Source organism: Cynocephalus volans, chromosome 4, assembly GCF_027409185.1.
Source record: "Cynocephalus volans isolate mCynVol1 chromosome 4, mCynVol1.pri, whole genome shotgun sequence".
NCBI classification, from domain to species: Eukaryota; Metazoa; Chordata; class Mammalia; order Dermoptera; family Cynocephalidae; genus Cynocephalus; species Cynocephalus volans.
In genome coordinates this window covers 101,191,960-101,217,147 of record NC_084463.1, presented here as the reverse complement: position 1 = coordinate 101,217,147, position 25,188 = coordinate 101,191,960, and the positions used below count along the sequence as shown (strand labels likewise).

The 25,188-nt window shown below is 53.4% G+C and overlaps 1 protein-coding gene across 1 annotated transcript in view; it reads left to right on the top strand.

Annotated features, from left to right (window-relative positions):
- Positions 1 to 25,188, top strand: part of ARHGEF17 (Rho guanine nucleotide exchange factor 17) — a 56,396-nt gene that overhangs the window by 18,064 nt on the left and 13,144 nt on the right. The window contains exons 2-3 of the mRNA XM_063094081.1: positions 18,314 to 18,391; positions 23,307 to 23,489. Coding sequence (XP_062950151.1) covers positions 18,314 to 18,391; positions 23,307 to 23,489 — 261 coding nt within the window. The remainder of the gene's footprint in view (positions 1 to 18,313; positions 18,392 to 23,306; positions 23,490 to 25,188) is intronic.

The following is a 25,188-nucleotide window of genomic DNA, read 5'->3' as shown; positions in this document are numbered from 1 at the left end:
ATGGCACCTACTGTAGGGCTGTCATGAGGATTAAATGCGATAATGGCTGGTGGCTGGGCTGGCCCCTAACCACTGGGGATCAGTGGGAGGCCATAAAGCAAGTTGGAAGGGGAGGGAGGGAGGTGACTCAGCCTGGCTGAGGAAGGGCCCCAGGGATGGAGAGAAGTGGATGGTGTCCCTGAGTGCAGCCTGGAGAGTCATCTTTGGTAGAGGGATGAGATCGGTTCCCTGAGAGAAGCTCAAAATTTACCCCCAGGCAGCTGCGCGTAGGAAAAGAGCAGCACTGTGCCGAGGAACAGGTCTCTGGGCTTGGGGCTCTGCTGGATTGTCACTGGCAGAAATTCCCACCCTGCCAGTCCATGCCGCTCACAGGATTGCCGGGGTCACCCAGTGAGTTCTCACCCTACGGCCTTCATCCAGGCTGGGGACTCATTTCCATGCTCTGGCTTGAAGCCTAGCCCTGGAGTCGCTCAACTGAAGGTGGGGGTGGGGGGTTTGGCCTGAAGGAGGAACAGGACAATTCTCTGCAGAAAGAGCTGGAGTGCCAAGCCCCTCTCTGGACACAAGATGGGCAGGGAGGGCTTCCTGGAGGAGTACCGCATATGAGGCTGGAACTGTCCAAGGGGAGATCAATGAGGAGACCAAGGGAGACAGCAAAGGCAAAGGCTGCAAACTCAGGGTCTCAGAGCAGCACCCCCATTCCTCCATCTGGTCTTCATTCACTGGGAGCTGCCTTGGGACCTGGTCCTGTATGTAGGCTGGGAACACAGGAGGCAGGCACAGACATGCGCAGGGACACCAGGGGGAGATCAGGCCTGGGGCAGACATGCCCTGAGGCTGGGGGGCCCAGAGGGTCCTGACCCAGGAGGCAGAAGGAAGATGAGGGTCGCAAAGGCTGTTTGGGGTTGAGACATGACATATTTAACGTGTTGTATAGATAAATACTCCTGGTTAAGAAAAGTCAAAAAGGATAAAAAGTCTCCTTCCCACCCAGCTGCTTATTACCTACTCTGCCCCACACCCAGGACACCCAGTAACCCACGTTTCTTGTGAATCCTTCTGTGCAGATACCAGCAAATCCATCATCTGTCCCCACTTTCCCGCCAGGTGGCAACACTCTGTGCACGCTGCTCTGTCCCTTGCTCCTCACGCTTAGCGTCACACGCACGCCTTGCCCTGTCTGTACCTTGAGAGCTTCCATTCTTTTTTTGATGGCGTGCTGATGTACAGGTTACCTAACTGTATGGAACCACATATTAAAGGATATTTAGGTTATTTTCATCTTTTGCTGTTGCAAACAGAACTGTAGTGAACAAACTTGTTCGTAGGTCATTTTGTTTGTGGAATCACTTTTTAGGAGTGGAATTGCTGGGACAAAGGGTAGGTGTGATTCTCATTTTGATGCTAGCCTGGGGGGTCTGCATGTAAAAGGCCTGTTTCCCTACCATCTCACCAATTCAGACCTTTGGATATTTTTCCAATCTGATAGGTAAAAAATAGTATCTCAGTGTATTTTCATTTGCATTCGTTTTATAATAAGTAAAGCTGAGCATCTTTTCTTATGTCGAAGAGACATTTGGATTCCCTTTTCGGCAAATGGTTCATATCCTTTGCTCATTTTTCCATTGGGTTGTTGGCCTTTTGTTTTATCAATTTCTAGGAACCTTTTAAATATTAGGGAGGTTAGTTCTTTGTCTGGGTTATGAGTTGCAATATTTTTCCCTGATTTGTCATTCGACTTTTGGCTTTGTTTATGGTCTATATTTGCCATGCAGAAGCTTTTATTTTTATGTGGTATAATTTATCAAGCTTTTATTTTATGATTCTGGATTTTGAGTCCTAGTTAGAAAGGCCTTTCCCACTCCAAGGTTATAAAGCAATTCTCCTATTTTCCTCTTGCATTTTATGTTTTCTTGTTTTGTTTTACATTTGTATCTTTGATCTATTTGGAATTTATCCTGGTGTGTAGTGTGAGTTATGGCTCCAACTCTGTTCTTTTCCTGAGTGGCTGGTGTTTCAGAATCGGAGTATCTTTTGCGGGTGGATGTGAAGGTCAGCTGAGGGGAGCGAGGCTGTGGCTGGCGGGGGTATGAAGAGAAGGGCCTAGTGTGGCTCCAGTAGAACTAGGTGGGTACTTGGAGGTGAGGACACAGGCTGGTGGCACAGCATTCCCAAACTCCTCATCTGTGCTGTGTGACTTTGGACAAGTCCTATCCCCTCTTTGGGCCTAGAATATCATAGCTGGAAGGGGCCTTGGACATCTCCCTGATCCCAGGGCTAACTTTGAGGGAGGAGGTGGCTGGGCAAGAGGAGGCTGTCCTGGAGGTGGGGTCCCAGAGGACGGCCATAGATCTAGCGCCCACTCAGGCTTGGCCGATGTGGATGGAGGGCTGGCAGCAGAATTCATTGTGTTCCTGGAGTGTATAGGCGAGAAGGGAGAGAGGGGTGGACACCTAAAAATACCCACTGCAGCCTGGCACGGAAGATGGGGATGGCGGTAGGTCCTGTGCTGCCCTCCGGATCCAGGAATGCCAGGGGTTACTGGGGGCAGGCACTTGGAGAGTGGGCCCAGCCCAGCCTTAGCCTTTCTTCACAGGTCCTCTTCTCCCCACCAGGAAGTAAACACCCTTGTCCTCTCCTACTGAGAAACAGGGATTCAGAGTATATAGATTACACCCCTCAGAATCTAGTCCTGACACTGCACTGGACTTGCTGTGTGACCTTGGGCAAGTCCCTGTCCCCTGGGGTCCCTATCCATCAAAGGGGGCAATAGGCCTTGCTCTGGCTGCTTCCCCCACCCTAGCGCTTACCCAGGTTCCAATTTGTATTAGAGGCCACGGATGGGGGGACCCCGGAGCCCTGCCCTGCCTTGCTCTTCTTGGCTTCCCTTGGCTCCTGGACCCTCCTCCCTTCCCCCAGCATGCCCCATACCAACTCCCCACCCCCACTCCTGGGCCCCAGTGGTCAAATTCCAGGGCTGCCATTGCCATGGCAACAGCCAGCTCACAGGGCCCCTCCTCTGGGGTTCTCCACCAGGCCGTTGTCCAGGGAGGAGGCGGAGAGGGACCCGAGGGTTGGGGGTGGGGCAGGGAGGAGGTCAGACCCAGCTGGTTTCTCATTTGTTTTCCAAAGAAGAAAATGGAAAAGGCACAAAGTACTGTCAACAAACGCTACTCTGTTATGCCAGAGAATAGGAGGGACAGAGGTGGTCACCTGGGCTGGGCAGAAGACAGCCACCCAGAAAGTACTTTACCCCTCCCACCTGGAGAATCACCCATAAAAGGGTCTGAGACCAAATGATTTTAGAATGGGAGGTGAAGGAAGGTCCTCCCCAAGGTTACTGCCATTTGGTGCTAAGGCCACCCAGAGACTGAGGGGCCCGGCCCAGCTTGGGCCTTCTCCCAGGCCGACCTGCCCCTAGTGGAAGGAGCTGCCATGGCACTCAGGAAGGTGCGAGCTCGTCAGCCCTGGGGGTAAGCAAAGAAGGGCTGCCGGGACGTCTGCTCTGTGAAGGGGCTGTTCCAGTCGACCTCTGAGGTGACCTGTCTGAGAGTCTCTGGTTATTCATAATGGCCAATATTTATTGAGTGTTCTCCTTGTTCCAGGCACTGTGCTAAGTAAGCCCTTTACGTTATTTTATAGGTGAGGAAACTGTCGTACAGATGTGGGCTTCCTGGAGGTTGGGCAGCCGTCAGTGGAGAATGGTCTCTGGCTTTATTCTCCTTTTTCCAGGGACCTGCCCACTGTTAATGTGTTCTGGTGTATTTTCTTGCAGCCTTTCTCTCTCTCTCTCTCTCTCTCTCTCTCTCTCTGTGTGTGTGTTTACAAATGATGTGGAGATGGTGCAGAATGTATGTATGCTTCTTGCTTCTTTCATTTGATATTACACCTGAACACTTCTCCATAGCATTTCGAAGATCTCCGTAAGTGCCATGACTCACTGGGTCCTCCCTGTATTGGATGCTGAGGTTGTCACCAGTTTTGTCCCCAGTTTTCCCTGGGGTAAAAAAGCCCCATCTGGGCATCTTCCTCATGCAGGGAGCCTGGGCTGCTCTGGGGTCACTCCCTTAGGTTGGAAGGCACCCCGCTCGCCCAGCACTGTGGATAGATGCAGATATCCTGATTTCTACTTCTCCTGGGGTCCCCTGGGGGCAGGAACCCTGTCTGTATGAGAGACCTGAGCAAGGTGCTTCCCTGTGCCTCATCATCCTCTTCTGTTAATAGGTAACAATAGGTCCTGCCCAAGAGACTTATTTTGAGGTTAAAATCAATCCCTGTGAGGCACTTAGTAAGCCACACACAGAAATCCCTCAGGAGGTATTAGCTATGTTTATGCTTTTGCTCTCTTCCTGTCCTCAGGCTCAGCTAGGTTAAGTGATTTACCCAAAGTCCCACAGCAGCTCAGTGGCAGAGGGGGAATTTGAGCCCCAGCCCCACCACCTCTTTGTCTCGAGAACCTGAGCAAGTTTGGCTCCTCACTGAGCCTTGGTTTCCCCACAGAGTTGCTGTAGGGTCTCATGAGATTAGGCCCTGCGAGTGTTGTGTAAACTCTGCGATGCTGGGTGCTGCCACTTATTGTCAATTATCATGACAACACCAGAGAGAACCTGGGGTTTCAAGGTTGCAACTCCAGAAGCTCAGGCTATCAGAGTGGCTTCCTGGAAGTGGTGGCCTTGGTTCTGGGGCCTCAGGAGAGTGGAGCCTAGACCTGGCTCAGGTTGTGAACCTTGTCCACTGTGTACACACACACACACACACACACACACACACACACACACACACACACACACACACACACACACACACACACACACACACACACACACACACACACACACACACACACACACACACACACACACACACACGAGTGACTATGGCTGCCCAGACATAAGGGCTGGTCACCAGTTATGGATAAAGTACAGTAAGGCCTAGGAGCCCAAGCTGCTGCTGGTCAGCCAGGGGCAGAGACCACTTCTGCCAGCATGGCCCAAGCCCAGTGACAGCCCCTGGAGGCAGGGGTGGAGGGATCGTTGAGCAGGGCATGGTCACTGCTCCTGGGCATCATGAACACCCTAAGCTCACTTGATATGATGGGAGTGGGCTTCTCTTGCCCAGGTGCAAGGCTGGCACATAGTAGATCTACGATATGTTGGAAAGAAGAATGTTGATTGGGGAGTTATCACGGGGCAGTTTGCTTTGTGCCCTGGTCTGCAGTAAGGATAGTCACTGAGGAATAGAAGGACAGGGAGGGTGGAGGATTTAAAAGAGACTTCTGGAAGGGACAGAGCAGAAAAGCTAGATGGGCCTTGTAGGGGCTGAGAGCCAGGAGGGCAGCCCAGGCAGGGGAACAGCCTGAACAAAGGTGGACAAGCGAGGCCAAGCTTGGTGCTGGACAGTGAAGAGACCATCCTGACTGGATGTGGAGGCTGGGAAGGCAGAGGTGGGAACTGACTACACCTCAAGCTTCCCCAGGCCTTTGGTGGCCTGAATAGAAAAGTTTTGGGCACTGTGGTAAATGGGACAGATGGCCTCTTTCGGCTTTGGGGCTTTGAGAGCCCCCAGGATTTATCTACAGCTCAGGCAGGCCCTGCCCCCCCTCTTCCCTGCCTCTCAGCTCCCTGGGGCTCTGGCCTGATGCTGGCCTGGCCTTTCCCAGGGTGCCTGGCCCACACCCAGTGAGTCATCTTCCGCCCCTGAGGCAGGACACCCCATCCTGGCAGACAATACACAAATGGAGGTCCCCTCCCCCACCGCCCTGCCTTGTGCCTGGGTCCCTGGGTCCGAGGGAGGGAGGGAAAGAACAGGAGGGGCTGGAAACAGACCCTAGATAACTTCCGTTCCCACGATCCCTCACCCCAGCCTCCCTGCATGCTGGAGAACTCAGTGGAGGGGAAGGGAGCCCTCCTTCTCAGAGCACCTACAGTGCAGGAGGTGTTCACCCCCCTTTTTCAGGTGAGGAAACCAAGGCTGAAAGGAAGGGATGTTCACAGCCAGAAGGTGGTGGTGCTGGGCCCACTCTCCTGTGCAGTGTTCTGTTACTGAGCAAGGTTTAGACATTTTGAATGAAATCACTTTTAGAGCTGGGAGGGGAGGGCTCCTGGAGGTCATCTCATCCACAGTTCTGAGCCAGGGCTAGGACCACAGGCCAGACCAGTATGTGGGCATAAATGTACTTAGGGGTGGTGGGTGCATTTCCTGGGAGCTCCTAAAGTAGGGGTTGCCAGACATAGCAAATCCTACACTAAGGCTTCATCAGGTTCCCAATGGTAACCCTGTCTCCTCCTCCCCAGATGTGGGACTCAGAAGATCTGGGTTTTGGTTTCTCAGTCTGTAAAATAGGGGTGACAGTCCCAGCCTCTTGGGCTGAGAAGATGATTAAATTCAGAGTTTACTATTAAATGGAGTAAACAGAGTTACTCCATCTTTTCACATCTGTTGGGATCCATCTACCTACCCTACCACCCCCACCCCGTCGTCTGCCCCCCCAACCCCTCTTCCTCCTGCCTGCTTCTGGCCGAGATGTTAAACTTTTCCTTCCCAGGCTGGAAGATCCAGTTGTATCTTCTTGAAATTAAGAGAGGGGGAGGCGGGGAGGGGATTGGTAGAGAAGAAGAAAGAAAGGGAAAAAACCCACATGACAAAACGACTGGAGTTAAATTCAAACCACATGCACCACAGCCCCTGCCATGCGGCCTCTGCTACCACCTGCGGGCGTCTGGCCGAAGTGCAGCTCACGGAGCCCAACCTTCCTCCCTGAAGACAGAAGGCTTGATCCTGATGCTGGAAATCAGGGAGGAAGGTCAAGTTGTCCATCCCCTGTCTCTGGACAGGAAGGACCTCACGGTGCCTGGTGGGGAATTTATTTTTTTATTTTTATTTTTATTTTAAAAGATGACCGGTAACGGGATCTTAACCCTTGACTTGGTGGTGTCAGCACCACGCTCTCCCAAGCGAGCTAACTGGCCATCCCTATATAGGGATCCGAACCCGTGGCCTTGGTGTTATCAGCACCACACTCTCCCGAGTGAGCCACCGGCCGGCCCTCTGGTGGGGAATTTAGAGTCTACCTGCTCCTTCTCTCCTCCCCCATTTATTTACACAGGGGAAAACTGAATCCCAGAGTGGGGAAGAACTTGGCTAAAGTTACAATATATCAATACATATACATTGTGGCACCTACTTTATGTTGAGAAACCTGGTCTCTGCTTTTATGGATCTTATAGTTGCAGCTGGGGGCAGGGGCAGACATTGAGACCTTCCTCCTATTTCCATCTGTCTCCCAGCCATCTGGGAAAAGAGTACAGCTGCCCACCTCCTAATTCAAGGTGCTGTGGGCTTGGCTTCACTCCTTATTTATGTGCTCTGTGATCCTTGTGAAGTCACTCAACCTCTCTGATATGTAGATTACTTGGGGTCAAATCTCAGCTTTGCTGCATCTTGACTTCGTAACTTCAGGCAAGTTGCTTCACTTGTAGCCTTTGTTTCTTCATCTGTAAAATGGTGATGACAGGAATCCATAACTCAGAGGGTTGGTGTGAGGACTAAATGAGATAATAAATGAGAAACAGCACCTCACTAAATGTTAGCTAGCTGTAGAAGGAAGTCCCCACCAAGGATATGGGGCATGCATATCATTCCAGAGGTCCAGAAGGGGATCAGGAGGACAGTGGGGAGGGATATCTCTTCTGGGCTGAGAGGTGGGCTGGCAGGATTCAGCAGCCAGAAGTTGGGTCTGAGCCCCAGCATGGGGAGTGAGAGCTGCCACCTTGATACTCCTTTCAGCCAGCAGGGATGGTCTCTGGAACAGGTGGTGAGGTTTTCTAGTGCTGCTAGGGTTGGGGTCCCAGCTGGATCCCTCTGGGACAGTAGATGAAAACTGGGTTTGTGCAGAAATTCTTCATTTCTCCCATCAGCAATGAAGAACCCCGGGTTCATATTCCAGCTCTTACACTTATTGCCTACATGACCATGGCTTCTCTCCCTCACTGAGCCTCAGTTTGTTCAGCTAGATAGTTCTCACTCAAGTCTTTCATGCGATTGTGGCTGGGCTGGAGTCACCTTGAAGGCATCCTTGCTCACAGATCTGGCAATTAATGCTGGCATTTGATTGGGACCTCATCTGGGCCGTCAGCTGTAATACCAACACATGGCCTCTGCATGTGGCCTGGGCTTCCTCACAACCTGGTGGCTGTGTTTTAAGAATGAGCAAGCCAAGAAAGCAAGGGGGAAGTATATGGCATTTTTATAACCTAGCTTTGGATGTCACATAGTATCACTTCTGCTGTGCCCTGTGGTCAAGGCAGTCGCAAAGGTCCACCCAGTTTCAAGGGGAGGGGACCTGGACCTCATCACTCATAGAGAGTGTCAACACCACACTGAAGAAGAGCATGCGGGATGGAACACACTGTGGTAGCTGTCTGAAAAGTACAGTCTGCCACACCTACCTGGGATGATTATGAGGAGAAAATGAGACAGTCCTGTAGAGTACTTAGCCCATGCCTAGCACATAGGAAGTGCTCAGTAAATGAGTTATAGATATTTTTGATGATTATTGGAGCGGCCCACTTTCCATCTCTGCCACAGAACCACATGGGCCATCACCCGCCCACCAGCTGTGCAATCACATGTCTGCAAGAGTCCTGACAAAGAGGTGTACACAGACACGTGGAGGAGTCCACACTGATGAGACACAGTGGTGTCACTCACACTCCCACCTCCAGGTGCACACCCACCTAAGCAGGGCAGTGTCCCTGTAGCAGAAAGGTCCTGAACTCTCCTTCCCATTCCCAAAGCACATTCCCCAGAATTATGGGGCCCACCCGGAGCAGCCAGTCCCGAGGGAGCCCTGTGGCTTGGACACTTCCCTTCCAGCTGCCAATGGGGCCTGGGAACTCTGTGGAGCCTTGACAAGCTCCTCCTTCTAGAAGGAAGAGTCTGCAGGGAACAGGATGTGACCTGGGAAAGCAGGGAGAAGGGATGGATGATGGGAAAAAGAAGAAAGGGGTCTCAGACACAAACAGATGAAGAGACTGAGGCCCCAAGAGGTGAGGTGTCTTGCCCAAGGTCACACCCCCAGTAAGCAGCAGAGCCAGGATTTGAGCCTGAGTGGTCTGGCTCCAGGGCATTCCTCTTAATCTCTATACCAACAAGTCCCTCTTTTGGAACTTTCATCTCATTGACGAACCTGAGGGCCTGAGGAGGACAGCATCTGACAGTGAGATGGAGAGCCCGTTGGGTTGGGAACATCTAGTACCAACTCCATGCTCGTGGACATTGGTGGGGTCAGGAGTGTCAGACAGTCTGTCTGGGCCATTAGCCAGGCTGGGTTCCCAGGGAAGAAGGTCCTTTTTGATCTTAGCATTGCCTGCAAACAGTATTTTGTTTACCATCCAAACCTTCCTAGGTCAGGAGAACCTGTTCATGTCACTGTCTTGAAACAAATGAGGCTGGAGAAAGATATCTCAGGCAGCCAGGGGAGGTAGGGAGAGGTGAGGTGAGGCAGGGGGAGCTCAGGCTAGGGGAAGCCAAGCTAAGTGCAGGAGGCCAGGGCAGGTGGAAGTGGGCCCTCCCCCCAGAGGAGGGGGTGGGGTTTAAGAGCACAGGCCCTGGAGGCAGCCAACTGGGCTCTCTGAACCTCAGTTTCCTGTTTTGTAACAATAATACAGCCCTCAAAGGAGGACTGCTGTGGTGATTAAAGGAGCCAGGGCTGGTAAAGCAGTGAGGGTACCTGGCCCCTGAGAACTGTTCAAACAGCATTAGTGATGGTGAGGAGTCTGAGATCATGGTGCTCCCAGTGCTCCAGTTTGGGCAGCTCCAGGACCCAACTGCTTTCTTAACAAATATTTATACAGAGCTGTGAAGATGGGAAAGGCTGGAGACCACTCCCCACCCCACAGGAGCCCAATGAGACCTGCTGTCCCAGAACCGGCTTTCTGCTTCACACCCGCATTGCACTTGTCATTCTCTTTCAGCTCCTGCCTTTACCCTTAAATCCCCAGCAGAGTGCTTGGCACCTAGTAGGTGCTCAATAAGTATTGATTGAACTAATCAACAAATGAATAAAATAAAAATTCAAATAACTACTCACCTGTTGAACTGTGTGCCTGTGCATCCATTCACGTATTCATCTGTCATCAATTCATCATTCTGTTCATCTGTCCATTTATTATTTGTTCTATCAACATTCCATCCTTTCTTCCTTTCATTTATTCAGCTATTACTCATTATCCGTCCATTTGCCCATCTATATGTCTGTCCTTTCTCCTCACTGGTCCCCCAGTTGGTCCAGCACCAGCTGCAGGGCCAAGTGTTCCCCAAGTGGGCAGTGCCCAGATGCAGGAGGTCTTGGTGGGGCTTAGAGTGGGTGGTGTGTCTAGAGGTGGGTAAGCAGGGTATTGAGATTCCCTGAGATGGGGAAGTTGTCTGCACACAGGGTGCAGGCAGGGAGGTTTAGATGGTCCCCACGGCTGGCAGAAGGGTGGTTCCACAGAGCTGGGCACCCAGTCTGCCTCTCTTGGGGTGGGTGGTGGTGATCTTGTGGGGTGGAGCCCTTTTCCTCTCTCTGTCTCTTGCCTTCCCCTGATGAAGGAGCAAGTGGGAAGGAAGTATTTGTGGTGGGGTGTAGGGTGTAGAGAGGAGGACTGGGCAGGCCTTCACAAACCACCTTGTATACTTGCAAAATCTATTCTGAGCCAGACCCACTCTAAACAACTGCAGATACTCAAAAGGAAAATGAAATCAATGCCCAAAACGGGAGCTCAGAGGAACAGCAGCAGAACCACACCTGCACAGGAGTGCCCCTGGGATCCATCCTGAAGGGCTCTGATACCTGTGCTGTTGTGGGGCGATCCCTCGGGACACTGACTCAGCGACTGTGTGCTCCTGTTCCTTCTCTGAGCTTCCTTTTATTTCCCTGCCCCACTAGCCCTGCCCCCATTGCCATGGCTACAGGCTTGGATCTAATTAGCCATCCTTAATGAAGCAACAGCAGCAAGCACTGCCTTTGGCATTTAGTCCTGCTTTCTTCCATGGGTAGGGTCCTCCAGTAAACTGCCTTCTGGGCACCCACATGCCTTTGGATCTCTTGACAGACCTCAGGACCTGCCTCCTCCAGGAAGCCCTCCCTGAATACTTTCCCTCCAAGCAGAGGTGACTTCCTCTGCTGAACCCTATGAGAGAAGCCCTTTGTGTTGTCTGGGAGTTCCTGGATGGCAGCAAAGGTGGCTTTTGATCTCTGCAGGGCCCGGTCTGCTGGAGCTAGTGAGGGAATGGCTGTACCTAACAATCCTGAGCTACGCACCATCTCCCAACCACTCAGAGGAAATTGAAACCCAAGCTTATGTAGCTTGAGAGAGGGTCAGATGGCGGAGGAGGTATGCTGACAGAAAGGCAGATGTGGGTGAAGTGGCTATAGTAATAAAGCAATGGGCCAGGGGTGGGGCCCCCAGACCACTGGCCTAGTGTGGCATTATCCATGGGACCTGCCTATCTGGACAGAACCCCAGGGCTGTCCACCTCCCTTTCAAAACACCACTCAGGTAACTGGTCTGGCCATTCCAGACCCTCCCCTACATGTCCAGCCCTGAAAGGAGGAAGAGGAGGAGCAGGCCACGCCCCCAGGGAAGCCCATAATCCATCTCCTCTGAAGGCCATTGGGCGGGGTTTGTTCAGAGCATGCAGTCATGCCTGAGTTCATTCTTTCACTCAACAAACTCACTGAACAATTATTCTGGGCCAGGCCCCGTGGGGACCCAAGGGTATTCACTGATTCATTCATTTATGCAACACAGCCTTACCAAGCATTTGTCAAATATAGGGCTGTGACTCCCCAATGCAGCCCCTGGGAGCGTCCCCACCTCCTGTCTGTGTTGTGCTCACAGCTCTGGGATGGGCTGCCTTGTGGGGTCACACTGGTTTTCATCTTTCTACTGTCTTGGAATTTTCTGTGCCTGTTTTCATTGCTGACTATGTGGGGATTGTCTGTTGGAGAGTTACAGTCTTACTGCTGGATGTTTCAGACTCTCTGAGGAGGCCAGTGCTGCCCAGGCCCATGGCCTGCCCTTTCTGGAGAGGATGAGGAATAATTCCCTTGGATGGGGGTGTGGAGTGTGGACCCTCCTGGTTGAGAGCTGGATGGGAGTGGGGGGTGGGCAGAGCACCCCTCTGTCCTGGGGTGGCAGAAGCAAAGGTCCTCCAGGGGGGCCCCAAGCCCTTCTCCGCCTCCAGTTCAGACCAGGAAATCCAGTGAGTCCACAGGAGGCTGCAGGAGGGGTTGATCCTGTGCCCTGGAGGTGCCAGGGAAGGCGCGTGAGCACAAGACTGCTGGGCTTGTGGGAGAAGGGAGGAAGAGTCACTGGGGGCTTGTTCATTAGCCAGCCTCTACCGTGTGCACAATGCCCTGGCTTGTGAAAGGGACAGTGACCTGACCTCAGGGAACCTGTAGTCTCCTGGGAGGAGATGGGCATCAATCTAGTAATTGCTCAACTGAATAATTACAAACTGTGATACCTGGTTAAGATATGGAAATCTGAGAGTCTCTGAGAGCACAGAGCAGGTGCACACGACCTCATCTGAGGATCAGGGAGGGCTTCCCTGAGGAGGTGACATTTGCACTGAGACTGGTCTTAAAGAAAAAGGAACAACATTCCTAGGAGAGGGAAAAGGCATGGGCCAAGGTCCTGAGCAGGAGAGAGCATGGTCTGTTTCTAGAAGTTAAAACAAGTGGCTGGAGCATATAAAGTGAGGGGTAAGGTGGGTAGACAGATGGATCTGGCTTGAGTGATGTCAGGATGTCCCCACTGCACAGGAAACCCAGGGGAAAATAGGTTTGGGGAGGGAGTCAGTGGGGGCTTGGTGAGTGTGGGAGCCCTCAGTACACTGAGGGGGCCTAGAGTTATCCATGGCTGAGGCATAGCTGCAGGGTGCATCAGAGCCCTCCGAAGTGGGGTGGGAGCTAGTGGAAAACAAAGTTGTTCACCCCCTCCTGCCCCAGTCCTGATTAAGTGGGTCTGGGGTTGGTTCTGGCGTCATCCTGGGATTGAGGAAGTAGGTTCCAGGGATCCTACTTGGAGACATCCTGGAGCATGGTGGGGGGGGGGGGTGATTAAGTGCCAGAACCTCTCCCCAATGGGGGGGTGAGGGTGGGCTGGAGGGGGACAGGACTGGAACCCTCCAGGACTGTCCTAGGTACAAAACACAGGCCAAGCTGTGTAGGGTAGGGGAAGGGACGGGGATGGTTCAAGGTGGGCCCTTTCCATGGTCTCTCCCCTCTATGAGGCCCCGGTGTTCCCCCCTTGGGCAGGAGGACAGTGTGGAGTTTCCAGGGATGTGTATCCCTAAATATCTGTGCCTAGGCATGTGTGTCAGTTTCTGCCTGGCCATAGCTGTGTGAACACGGAAGCATGCGTCACTGCGCGAAGCGATGGGTCAGGTTCGCGTGTGAGGGTTCAGGTGTGTATGGGACTATGAGGATGTGGGTGCACTTGGCTCTGGCCCACGTGTGCTTCGGGATCAAGACCCCAAGGCAGGTTTGCATGCACTCGGCCAGTTCTGTGTAGGTCTGTGCGTGTCCGTGTGTGCCTCCGTGGCTCCTCGGTGAGAATCTGCGTTCAGTGCCCGCGTTGTGTACAGATGCCGACGTAAAGTGCGTGTCGCCGCGCACACTCGCCTCTGTCCACGCGTGTGCGCCGACTGGTGTCCTGGGGCTGGGGGGTGGGTCCGCAGCGTGTGGGGAGCGGCGGGTGCGAGGTGCGGCCGCCCTGGGCGTGTTGGGGGAGATGGGGCGGCGCGGGGAGGGCGGGGCGGGGCGGGCGGGGGGGCCCCGAGGGCGGGGACCCCCTCCCCCAGCGGCGCAGCGCGCGCGGGGCTCGCCGGGCGCACTCACTGCTCGGAGGAGGCGACAGCGCCGCAGCCCGCCGGCCGCCGCGCAGTGACTGACGCCGGAACTGACACCGCGCCCGCCGCCGCGGCCGGCCGGCTGAGCCCCGGGAGGGAGCGAGTGTGCGAGGGGGCTCCCCGACGCCCGCCGCCGCCCCGCGTCCCCGCCCCGGCGGCGGGCCGGCCGCATGCTGCAGATGGTGAAGACCCTGGCCCAGTTCACCATCGCGCTGGAAGACATGCGCGATCTGGGCCCGGCCGCCGCCGCCTCCGGGGAGCCCACCGGGGACAGCAGCGCTGACGCTGAGGAGCCCGGCGAGGCCCAGGTACAGGGAGGGGGAGGGGCAGCCAGGGACCTGGGCCACGGCCTAGAACTCTGCCCGCCCGGGAGCTTGGAGGAGGCATGGGCAGATGCGGGGCCACAGGGCCTGGACCTCAGATGAGGCACTCCAACCGCCTGTCCATGGAGCTGGGGGCTCTATGAGCAGTGATGGCGGCAGGAGATTGTGGGTGAGGAACCCTAGCAGGGGGTTGTGTGCCTCGCAGGGCGCTGAGGGTCAAGGTCTGGTGGCATTCTGCTTGCAGAATGGGCCTGTGTGGAAGAAGAGGCTGGCCAGGGGCATCCTGGGCCCAGGCTCAGAAAGGGAAGGTTCTTCAGCCTTCCTCTCAGTCTAGAGGCAGCCCCCCCGATGTTTGTATGTGCTGCGGGGGTCCCAGTCTTTTTTGCTCCCCCTTGCCATCCTCTCCCTGCTGCTGGACCTGCTGGGTCTGCCGAGGTAGGAGCAGTGGTGTCCCCATTCCTGGCTCAGTGTGCACTCCCCTGCAGGGGAGAGGCAGGCTTCTAGGGGCTCTTTTTATGTCTTTGTGTGTCTCTCTGGGCTTGGACTCTGATTGTTCCACTCTCCTGGCTCCAGTAGGGGCTGTGGTTCTGTCCTCTTTCCCTGTGCTGTGTTGTGTGTCTCTCCACTGCCTCAAGCTGGGCTGGAGGGCTTGGCTTTCAGCTGTGTCACTTGGAGGCATTTTTTTGCTTCTGTGCCAGGTGTCTTGCCCTTATGGCCTCTTTCTGCGTGCATGTGTCTCTGTCTTCATGCTGTGTACATCAGAGTCTCGGTCTTTGGGTCGTGATGCCCCACATATACTAGGAGGAGAGGCCCCTCTCTGTCTTCTTGCTGTATCCCTGGGTCCCCACCTCAGTGCCCTTTCTAGTGAAGGTCTGGGGATGGGGTGGTTGAGGGCTGAGGGGTGCTGGGGGGAGGCCAGGCCTGCAGGGAACAGGTGGGCCTGCTGATCTGGTTGACAGCTGCGTTGTCTGTCTCCTGCTTCCCTTGTGCCCCCACCCCCACATACACTACACCCGTGTCTGGGCACGCGCGGAAGGGTACTCGATGCAGTGACAGGGAGCTGGCCTTGCTTTCTGTGTCTTTACCTGACAGCTGAGTGACAGCCACTGTGCTGTGCAGCAGGGAGGAGGCTGGGAATGGCGGCATTGCAGAGTCAGCCTCTCTGGGTTACCCCAGCCCTCTGCTGTCAGGCCCAGAGCCAACCCTGCCTCTAATGAAGTCTCCCTGACCGTGGCCCTCACTGCGCCCCTGGGCCCAGCCGTGGCTGGGGGAGGATGGCTGAGGGGCCCAGTGCCAAACTGGGCCTGGTCCTGCTGTCCGGGAGCTCCCTGTGCAGTCTCAGTGAACAGAATGAGAGTGGACATTGAGGACCCCTTGTGTGCGGACAGAGCTGCTCTGTTCCCACCGCCTTGCTTCCTCAGTGCTGGGAGGGAGCAATTATTCATCCGATTTTATAAGGGAGAACGTAGAAACAGGGCAATTAGGTCACGTGACCACCAAGGCCACGTAGCCAGTAAGGGCAGAGCTGGGGACCCTGTGGCCATGGCTGCCTGGTCAGTCTGGTGAGAACTCCAGGTTCTGGGGCCCTAACACTCAGCATGAGGTGGCTGAAGATTCTAGTGCTGGCTCTGCTGGTCACTGGCAGTATGACCTTGGGCAAGTCATGTCTCCCTCTGACATGACTCCTCATCTGTGCAATAGAGATGATAGCACTTGAGTCACAGAGCTGTAAGTGTGAGGTTGAAATGAGGCCATGTCTGTGAGATGCTGAGATGGCCCTGAGGGGCGTGGAAGGGGCAGGACTGGGCATCTGGGCCTCTCCGTGGGAGGCCCTTCTGGCCCCTGATGCTCTCCCAAGCTCTCCATCAGAGGGTGCACCGGTTCACACCTCCTACTAGAAGCTGCCTGATTTTTTAAAGGCCTCAGAAGCTCTGAGGATGGACAGTCTGGTTGTAGCTGGGGTCTCTAAGACAGGGCCTCGTGCCTTCTTACCCTTCATAGCACAGGGCTGGCAAGGGTGGGGCAAGCCAGCCTCCCCACTGCCCCAAGGGAGTTCATTCACACCTCATACCACTGAGTGTCTAGCATGGGCGCCCACTTTTCTGAGTGTGCCTCATCGTAGGACGTTGGGGGACAAGCCTGACCCCTGAGTCCCTGGGTCAGAGGGAGAGGGACCTGAGGTGGGTGTACCACAAGTGAAGGGCTGAATCAGGAATGAGGAGGAACTGTGGCTGAATCAGGCAGGCTGGACAGGCCTAGGGCTCAGGTCCCCTGAGCAGACGTGGACCTCAGGCACAGCACTGACCAGGGCTGCCCTACTAGTGGCGTTCCTACCCTGAGGGGCTCCTAGGGATGGGGACTAGAGGGGCACCATGGACATGGACACCCACCCTGGCATTGCCATGTATAGAGTGTCTACTTGAACCAGCAGGCCTTGATGGCTTGAGCCCAAGGCAGGGTCCAGACAGATGCTTGAGCCAAGCTGAGACTTGGGAGAGAGCAGAGAGGGGAGAATAAACCAGAGATCTGGGGCCTGGAGGAGTTAGGCACCTTGCCCAGGATCACTCCAGGGACTTTCAGGGGTCAGCAAGGAGACCTAGAATGGAGTCTCTGCCAGGGAAGAGAAGTTGTTGGGGCTGGTGCCATCTGGGAAGGCTTCCTGGTAGAGAAGTTGGCCAGAGGCATAAAGACTGATGGGGACGGGCAGCAGGTAAGCTCAGTCCTAGGAGGCTGAACACAGAGGCAGTATCCCTAGGCTGGCTTCCAGCAAAGCCTTCCCACAGCACATGGCTCGCCCTGACAGGGATGAGCACCTGTCCCTGGGGGTGTGGGTGCAGATGCTGGGCCATCCCCTGGGAACTCTAATTCATCTCATCAGATAATCAGGATCTGTCCCATCAGTCCCTGGGTCGCCTTTTCCCCATCCTTAAAATGGAGAGAATAATAACATCTATCTCCCAGGGTGGTCAGGAGTATTAAGTAGCATATAATGCTTAAAACAGTGCCTGGTACACAGAAGGGCTCAGTTAACCTTTGTAAATGAGAGAATTGGGATCCAGCTTGAGAGTGGCTGAACCCTGACACCGCCAAGTGTGGCCTTTGGCACCAGCTTCACCTGTCTGGGCTGCAGCGTCTTCATCTGTAATGGGGATGACAGTGTCTATTCTCAGGGATGATGCAAAGCCCAGCCAGGTGGGACATGTCCCCACAGCTCTGAACCTGAAGGGGGGCTTTTCAGAGTTGGCAGCTGGAGTGGGTAGAGGCCCGGAGGCATCATCCTTTGCAGATGTGATAGGTTATTGATTTTTTAAGAGTCCTTTTCAAGAGCCCAGCAGAGAAGCCAAGAAGTAAACCAGAGACCTCCAGGTCTGCTCACAGCAGGGGGGAGTGGGGGTGAAGGATGAGGGCCTAGCTCTGGGGAGGTGGCATGTTTGAGATGCAGGAGAGGGCATTCCTGGCAGGGTGTATTAGTCCATTTTGTGTTGCTGTAACAAAATATGTGGAACTGGGTAATTTATAAAGAAAATGAAGTTTACTTGCTTATGGTTTCTGAGGCTGGGAAGTCCAAAGTCCATCTGGTGGTGGCGACCGTGACCCAGGGGTCTCACATTGCAAGATGGTGGAAGCAGAGAGAGAGAAAGACAGACTCTCCTCTTCTTTTAAAGCCCTCAGAACCATGCCCCTGGCCCTGACCACCAGTTTTAATCCATTCACTACTGCACGGTCCTACAATCCAATCACCTCTTCAAGGCTCCACCATTCAATTACCATAATAGTATTTCCCACCCTCTTAACAGTCTCAGTGGGGGCTAAGTTTCTAATACATAAAACGTGTGGGAATACAATTCAAGCTTCAGTAAGTTTTGAGGGGACATAATTCAATCCACCGCACAGGGGGAGCACCTGAGCGAAGGCCTGGCAGAGTGGAGATCCAGGGTGCTTTGGGGAAACAGCCGGGAGCCCTGGGTGGTGGGAGGGCAGGCCTTGAAGGCCAGAGAGGGGGTATGGATGAGCTCTCTGGGCCCCATGTGGCTGCAGGTGACGGGGTCTGAGGGGAACAAGGCACTACTCACCCTCTGCTCCTGTCCCCATAGGACATGCGGAAGCACGTGACCATGACTCTGCTGGACACGGAGCAGTCCTATGTGGAGTCGCTGCGCACCCTGATGCAGGTGAGGTTCATGGCCCAGGCCCCTGACAGTGGCCGTTCTGAGTCTAGAAGGCTGTCAGACAGGCAGGAGCAAACCCATTTCATGGACGGGGGCTGAGGCTGAGAGCTGTGACCCTGGGATACACTACCACTCCACGGAGAACCCCAATGTGGCCAGCCAGAGGAGGAGGAAGCCCTCTCCAGGGCATTAGAGAATGGTGATGGGCCAAGCCAAGCCACCTCAGGGCAGGAGTCCCTGCCCCACTATCCTTCCACCTCCCTCGGCAGCCCTGGACCTGAGCTGAGATCTGCGAGCCTCCTCTGGTGTTCCCCCCTCCATTTCATTCATTGACTGGGAAATATTAGTTGGATGGAATTAAACGTTGAGCACATGCTGTGTGCATGCCCTGCTTCAGGTACAGAAAGCACAGGGATGAATAAGAGAGGCAAGCCCCTGCTGCAGGAGATCTCAGTCCGGCGAGGGACATAATTGTGTATATGGGGCACTCTAGAAGCATCGAGGGGCACCTGTTGGGCATGAGGTCAGGAAAGGTTCCCTGGATGAAATGCTGGCTTCTCAGCACAGGAGAGGACCCAGCGCATCCAGAGGTCCATGTGACCAGCATGGAGGACAAGGGGGTGATATAGCGGGGTCCACACTGTGGGGCCTTGAACACCGGGAGGAGGGTTTGCACTCTACTGGGGGCCCTAGAGAGTCAGTGAAGGGTTTTGAGCAAGGGACAAGTGTGGCTTTATGAAGTCTGTGTGACTGCTGGGGAGGTGGGAGGCAGAAGGGCAGGCCAAGGCCACTGAGATAAGGCGAGGGCAGAGACTGCAGGGAGAGAGCTGGGTACAGACACTTAGGAGGTAGACTGGTCAGGCCAGGCATGGTGACTGGTTGGATGTGAGGGGCAAGGTGGGGAAGTTGGGATGATGTTTGGCTCCTGGCCTAGGAAAGGTGGGGCAGAGAGGAGGAGGGCATCTGGGGCAAGATGGTGAGTTGAGGTTCAGACAAGTAGGTTCTGAGAAGGTCCGGATCCTGGATGCACATGCAGGTCTAGGGCCTGGGATAGACAGCATGGATCTGAGCTGAAGTGGGGCTGGCAGTTGCGAGTGAGGGTGAGTTTGCTGAGGCCACCCGGGCAGAGTGAGAGCAAAGGGAACATCCAGAGCATTCATTCATTCATTTACTCCATGAATCCACAATGAGCCCCTTCTGTGTGCCAGGCAGTGTCTCCTGGAGTGAGCACAAGGGCCTGTCTCCTGGCGCTCCTGGTCTGTGGCAGAGACCGACAGTAACCAGCCAGACAGATCATACTTGGTGTAAAAGTGCATGGAGGGTACAGACGTACAATGGGTATTACTTGGTCTTACAAAGGAAGGGAATTCTGACACATGCTACAGCCTTGAGGACATTATGCTAAGTGAAATAAGCCAGTCACAAAAGGACAAATATTGTATAGTCGTACTTATATGAGGTACCTGAACTGTAGGCACTGTCATAGAGACAGAAGTAGAATGGTGGTTGTCAGGGACCCGGGGAGGTGGCAAGGGGGAGTTATTGTTTAACAGGTACAGGGTTTCAGCTTTACAAGATGAAAAAGTTCTGGAGAAGGGTGGTTGTGATGGTCGCACAACATTGTGGGTGTACTTAATGTGAGTGTACAGACCTGTACCTTAGAAATGCTTAAAAGTGATTAACACGCTAAAGTTTATATTATGCATATTTTACCACAAAAAATGCACTGCTTTTATTTTTGTAAAAAGTGCATGGGGAGCTGAGAACACAGAAGAGGGGCCTGCCCTGGTGTGTGTAGGAGGTCAGGGATGGCTTCTCTGAGGTTGGGGTGTTTAGCCAAGACCTGAGGGCAAGTAGGATTTCAGCAGAGAGGGAGCCCCAAGGGGATTGTTCCAAGCAGTGTGTTTAGCAGGAGCAAAGTCTGCGAGGCTGGAGGAAACCAGAACAGAGGTGGCGAGGGTGGCTGCAGGGTGGGGGGCAGGACTAGGCCATACAGGGCCTGAAGGCTGTTAGGTGCAGAGCCTAGCTTTACAGAAAGCCATAGGAGGGACACCAGCAGGATACTGGGCAGGAGGATTAGACACGCAGGGGCCTGAGGGGGTCCTTTGCCATCCCTAGCTGAGAGTTTGGAGGCATTAGGGTCAGACAGTGCAGGGTTTGAGTCATTTGCCTCCTTGCTGGGTGATACTAGCCCAATCACCTCACTTCTCTGGACCTCAGTTTCGCCTGCAAAGTGTAACTAATCATACCTGTCTCCCAGGGCGAAGGTGAAAAGCACTGACGCCGCCCATGCCTGTCTGCAGCCAGGAGGCGGGGGCCCTGGGAGCCGGGAGCAGGCAGGGCCTGGACATGTCTTTTTGCCTCCTGATCTCCCGGCCCAGCACACGGCTGCACACGTGGAAGGTGTGCAGGACTGTGCGTGGGTGGAGGAAGCCAAACAGAGAGTGTTGGGTGGGAATGGGGGGAGGTGGGCAGGAGAGTGTCACCTGAACTCAAGGACTGTCGCTTAAGGCAGCCCTGGAGTGTGGGAAGGAAGACTGAAGTGTGGCGCAGGGGTCTGGAGCATGACTCTGGAGCCAGGACCAGCTGTGTGACCTAGAGCAAGTTACGTAACCAGTTTCTGCCCCAGTTTCCTCACCTGTAGAGTGGGGATAATAATGTATCTGCCTCGAGGGCACATTACGAAAGATATGTGTATAACGTAGCATACTGCCTCCAAGTCTACCTGTGTGCATGTATAAAGTTGCATTTAGGGCTGGCTGATTAGCTCAGTTGGTTAGACCATAGCCTTGTAACACCAAGGTTACTGGTTCGGATCCCCCTATTGGCTGGCTGCCCAAACAAATAAACAGATAGATAAAATAAAGTTGCATTTAATCTTTGTATTGACCTTATGAGTTGTATATTATAATCCCCTTCTCCATACGAGGAAATGGAGACTCAGAGTGGTTAAGAAACTTGCCCAGGGTCATCATCTAGTAAGTGGTAGTAGCTGACGTTTATTGAGTGCCTAATATATGCCAGCCATTGTTCTGAGTGCTTTACATGAGTCAGTCAATATGAACCTCACTATATCCCACAGAGAAGTAAAGCATTGTGTCCGAGGTCACAGAGTTAGGAAGGGCCATAGCCTGGGTTGAAGTCCGGTCAGTCTGACTGTAGGTCCTCACCCCATAGTCTACACTGCCTGAAGCATAATGGTATTCAAATTGAGATTAGACCCAAAAGCCCTGATGTGACCTCCCAGTGATCACTGCCACCACAAATTGATTAGTAATTTGTGGTTAGCCAGAAGGAGGTGGGATTTGAACCCGAGTCCTAAGGCTACATCCTTTCCTTAGTGTCACCCTCACCCTCTGGGCCTGCCTTCAGCCCCACGCTCCCAGCTAACAAATCCCCCTTCCCTGACCACCCTGACCAAGACCCCTTCTCTTAGCACCCTGAGCCCCTCTACTCTGCTCTTTTTTCCCATAGTACTTACTGCCTTCTAGCAGATTGCATAATAATTTACTTGCCCTTATTATGCTTATTTTCTGCCTTCCTCCACTCACATGTCAGCTCCACGAGTCCAGGGGTTTGTCTGCCCGCCGGTGTAGCCCCAGTGCTCAGCAGGCCTGCACACAGCGGTTGCTCAGTGAGCATTTCTTGAGTGAATTCAGGTATTGGCTGGTAGCAGGTTCTGTACAGGGTTCTGGGTTGCTGTTTATCCTTTCCTCGCACTGTGTCAGCGTTGGGACCTAGAGGAGAGCAGTTTAGCTCCCGCTCCTTGTGGGGAGACAAGCCTGACACAGGTGAGGTGAGGCGCTGGCTCATGCTGGCCTGAGAGCTGTCAGGGGAGGCTGCCGGCCTGTCTCCTCACCGCTAGCCCTGCCCTTTTCAGAATCCTCAACCAGCCGAGAGGATTCTGTTGAGCTTGACTTTCTCAATATTGTTTTACAAAACAAGCCAGATTTTCTAAATGTTTAATATAAATGTTATTGTAACATCACATATGCTTTTCAAATACCATCCTCCTGTCTCTTTGGCCTGTAATTACAGTTTGGACCAATAGAGGGCGACCTGTCCCTAAGAGCGCCAGCCACTGAGCTGGGCTATTCAGGCTCCAGGAACACCACTGAATGCAGATTGGAGGGGACTTTTAGTTAGACTGACTCATAGATCTGAAAATGTTAAAATAATGTTCAGATAGTGTCACTAAAAGCCTCAAATAACTTCCCATGTGGCCTCCCACGGCCCTGCCCGCTTTATCTTCTCTACAGCAGTTGCCACCTTTTAATTTACCATGTCATTTCCACATGGAGTTGATTCTAAGACACACAACCCTCACATTTTAACGTCTGTGAAGTCATGGTACATCCTACAATTGGTAGCATATCATAATTAATTGGCAGCAAGTTTTTTTCTTAAAGATAAATGAAAATAGAGGTGCATCTCAGATTTGATGAAAGGTGCTTTATTTTTAACTTCTTTTATTTGTGTGTTTCATTCGACTAGATTCTAAGCTCTATCAGGGTAGGGATTTGGGTCTTTCTTGTTCCTTGCTGTCTCCCAGTTCCTAGTACAGTGCCTGGCACATAGTAAGTGCTCGATAAATATCTGCTGAGTTAGTGTGTGGGGTTCTCCCAGGGAGCCCTATCTTCTTGCTTTCCTCACTGAAGCTCTGTTTGTTCATGCATCCAAAACCTTTCCTGAGCCCCCTCACTCCATCTTGTGCCAGACCCTGGGCTAGGCAGTGAGGGCATGGGGATGAGTCTTCCCATCTCCCTCCCAGAGCTCCTGGTCTAAGAGGGAGATGCGGGAGGCAGGGCACTGAGCCACAGGCCCAGGAGATTCCATACGCACTCACACGGGGACCTGTGCAGCTGGGGCGGGGGTGCCATCTCTCTGAGGTCCTGCACTGACCCTGTGGGTCCCTCAGGGCTACATGCAGCCACTGAAGCAGCCGGAGAACTCCTTGCTCTGTGACCCATCGCTGGTGGACGAGATCTTTGACCAGATCCCCGAGCTCCTGGAGCACCATGAACAGTTCCTGGAGCAGGTGCGGCACTGCGTGCAGACCTGGCATGCCCAGCAGAAGGTGGGAGCTCTGCTCGTCCAGTCGGTGAGTGGCTCACTGCCCGCTGCTGCCAGACCCCATAAGCTGGGGCCCTCCTGGAAGGGGCTGGATGCTGCCGTGGACTCCCCATCCCACCCCAACCCACCTGGACACTGACTCTGATCCCAGATCCGACCCCAGAACTTGGCCAGACATTGGCACTGACCCCAGCCCCTGGGTGGACGTGAACCTGGACACTGCTCAACCCCAGAGCTTGGCCCGACTCTGACATGGACCCCAATCCCAGCCAGACACTGACCCTGATCCTGGACCCAACCCCAGTGGCTGTTGCTGACGCTGACCCAGACCTCAAGTGGATGCTGGTACTGACCTCAACCCCTCACTTAACCTGAATCTAAACAACTGCCCTGATCCTGACCCTGGACTTGGGCTTGATGTTGACACTGGCCTTATCTTGACTAGCTCTTTTCCCCATCAAGTTTTTCAATAATAATAGCTAACACTATTTGGCACTTATTATGTGCTAGGCATTGTTCTAAATACATTATATGTGTGAACAAACTTAGGAGGAAGGTGTAATTATGGCCATGATTTTAAAATTGATGACTGAGGCATGGACAGATAAATCGCCTGATCAAAGTCATGGTTAGTAAGTGGTGGAAGATTCGACCCCAGGAAACCTGGTTCCAGCGCCCAGGCTCTACCCTACCCACATTGCCTCTCGCCACAGGCCGACCTCTCCTGTGAGCTTTTCAAGGTCCTGCAGTAATGATCAAGACCTTTAAAAAGGGCCTCAAAATTCAAAAAGAACTGCAAAAGCAAAACCAGTAAACATTTAATTAAATGTCTGTAAAACAACACATGCCATTTTCTTTCAATGTTAAATTTAGTGTTCATTTATAAGAATATAATTACACTTGAAAAACTTTAAGTTATGTTTTATTTGGCCAGAATTCCCAAGAATGCATGATGATGACTGATAAATCATAGCCAAATGCAAACTAAGTGGTTACTCAGAGCCACATAATTTTAAAAGCAAAATTATAAAAATCCTTCCAAAAAGTTTTACAAGCAAAAACCAAAATCCTATCTATTTTTGTGGAATGTGAGTGTGTTTTAATGTGTTATGATGTGGGGTGGGTCCTTGAACCTAAAAGGGACTTAGAATGTCCCTGCTGACCTGGACACTGATGTGACCAGGCAGGGGTGATGGGACCCCAGCTCAGATTGAGGTCCCTGCTGACATCTCCAGCCCATCATCCTCAGTGTCACCAGGCTTAGGCCCCCCAGACCTTGATGTTGACCATGGGCTGCAGTGGAAGCCCTAGGGAGGGGTCAGCACAGGATGCCCTGTCCCAGGATCGGGGGTGGTTGATGAGGGCTGTCTTCCTCCCTGTTCCGTCCAGAGCCAGGGACCTTTGGCATCTTAGAGAGGCAGGGGCTCTGAGGCCCAGAGGGACCAGAAACACCACTACACCACTTAGCCTATCATTGGTACAACTGAGACAGGAACTCAGGTATCCTGACTCCCAGCCAAGGCTTCTGACTGAGAATCTCCATCTTTAGCCGATCAGCCACTAGCTGTATACCCTGCCCTGAATGAAGCTTTACTGTGGGTGAGGTAGTTCTCATTGGAGAACTTGTCCTGGGGGATTGGGAGAGCCAGAGGTCAGGGGTAGTATCAGGCAGAGCCCTGGTCAGAGCAGGGAGTGCTTCCTGAAGGAGGCAGAACTGGAGCTCAGCC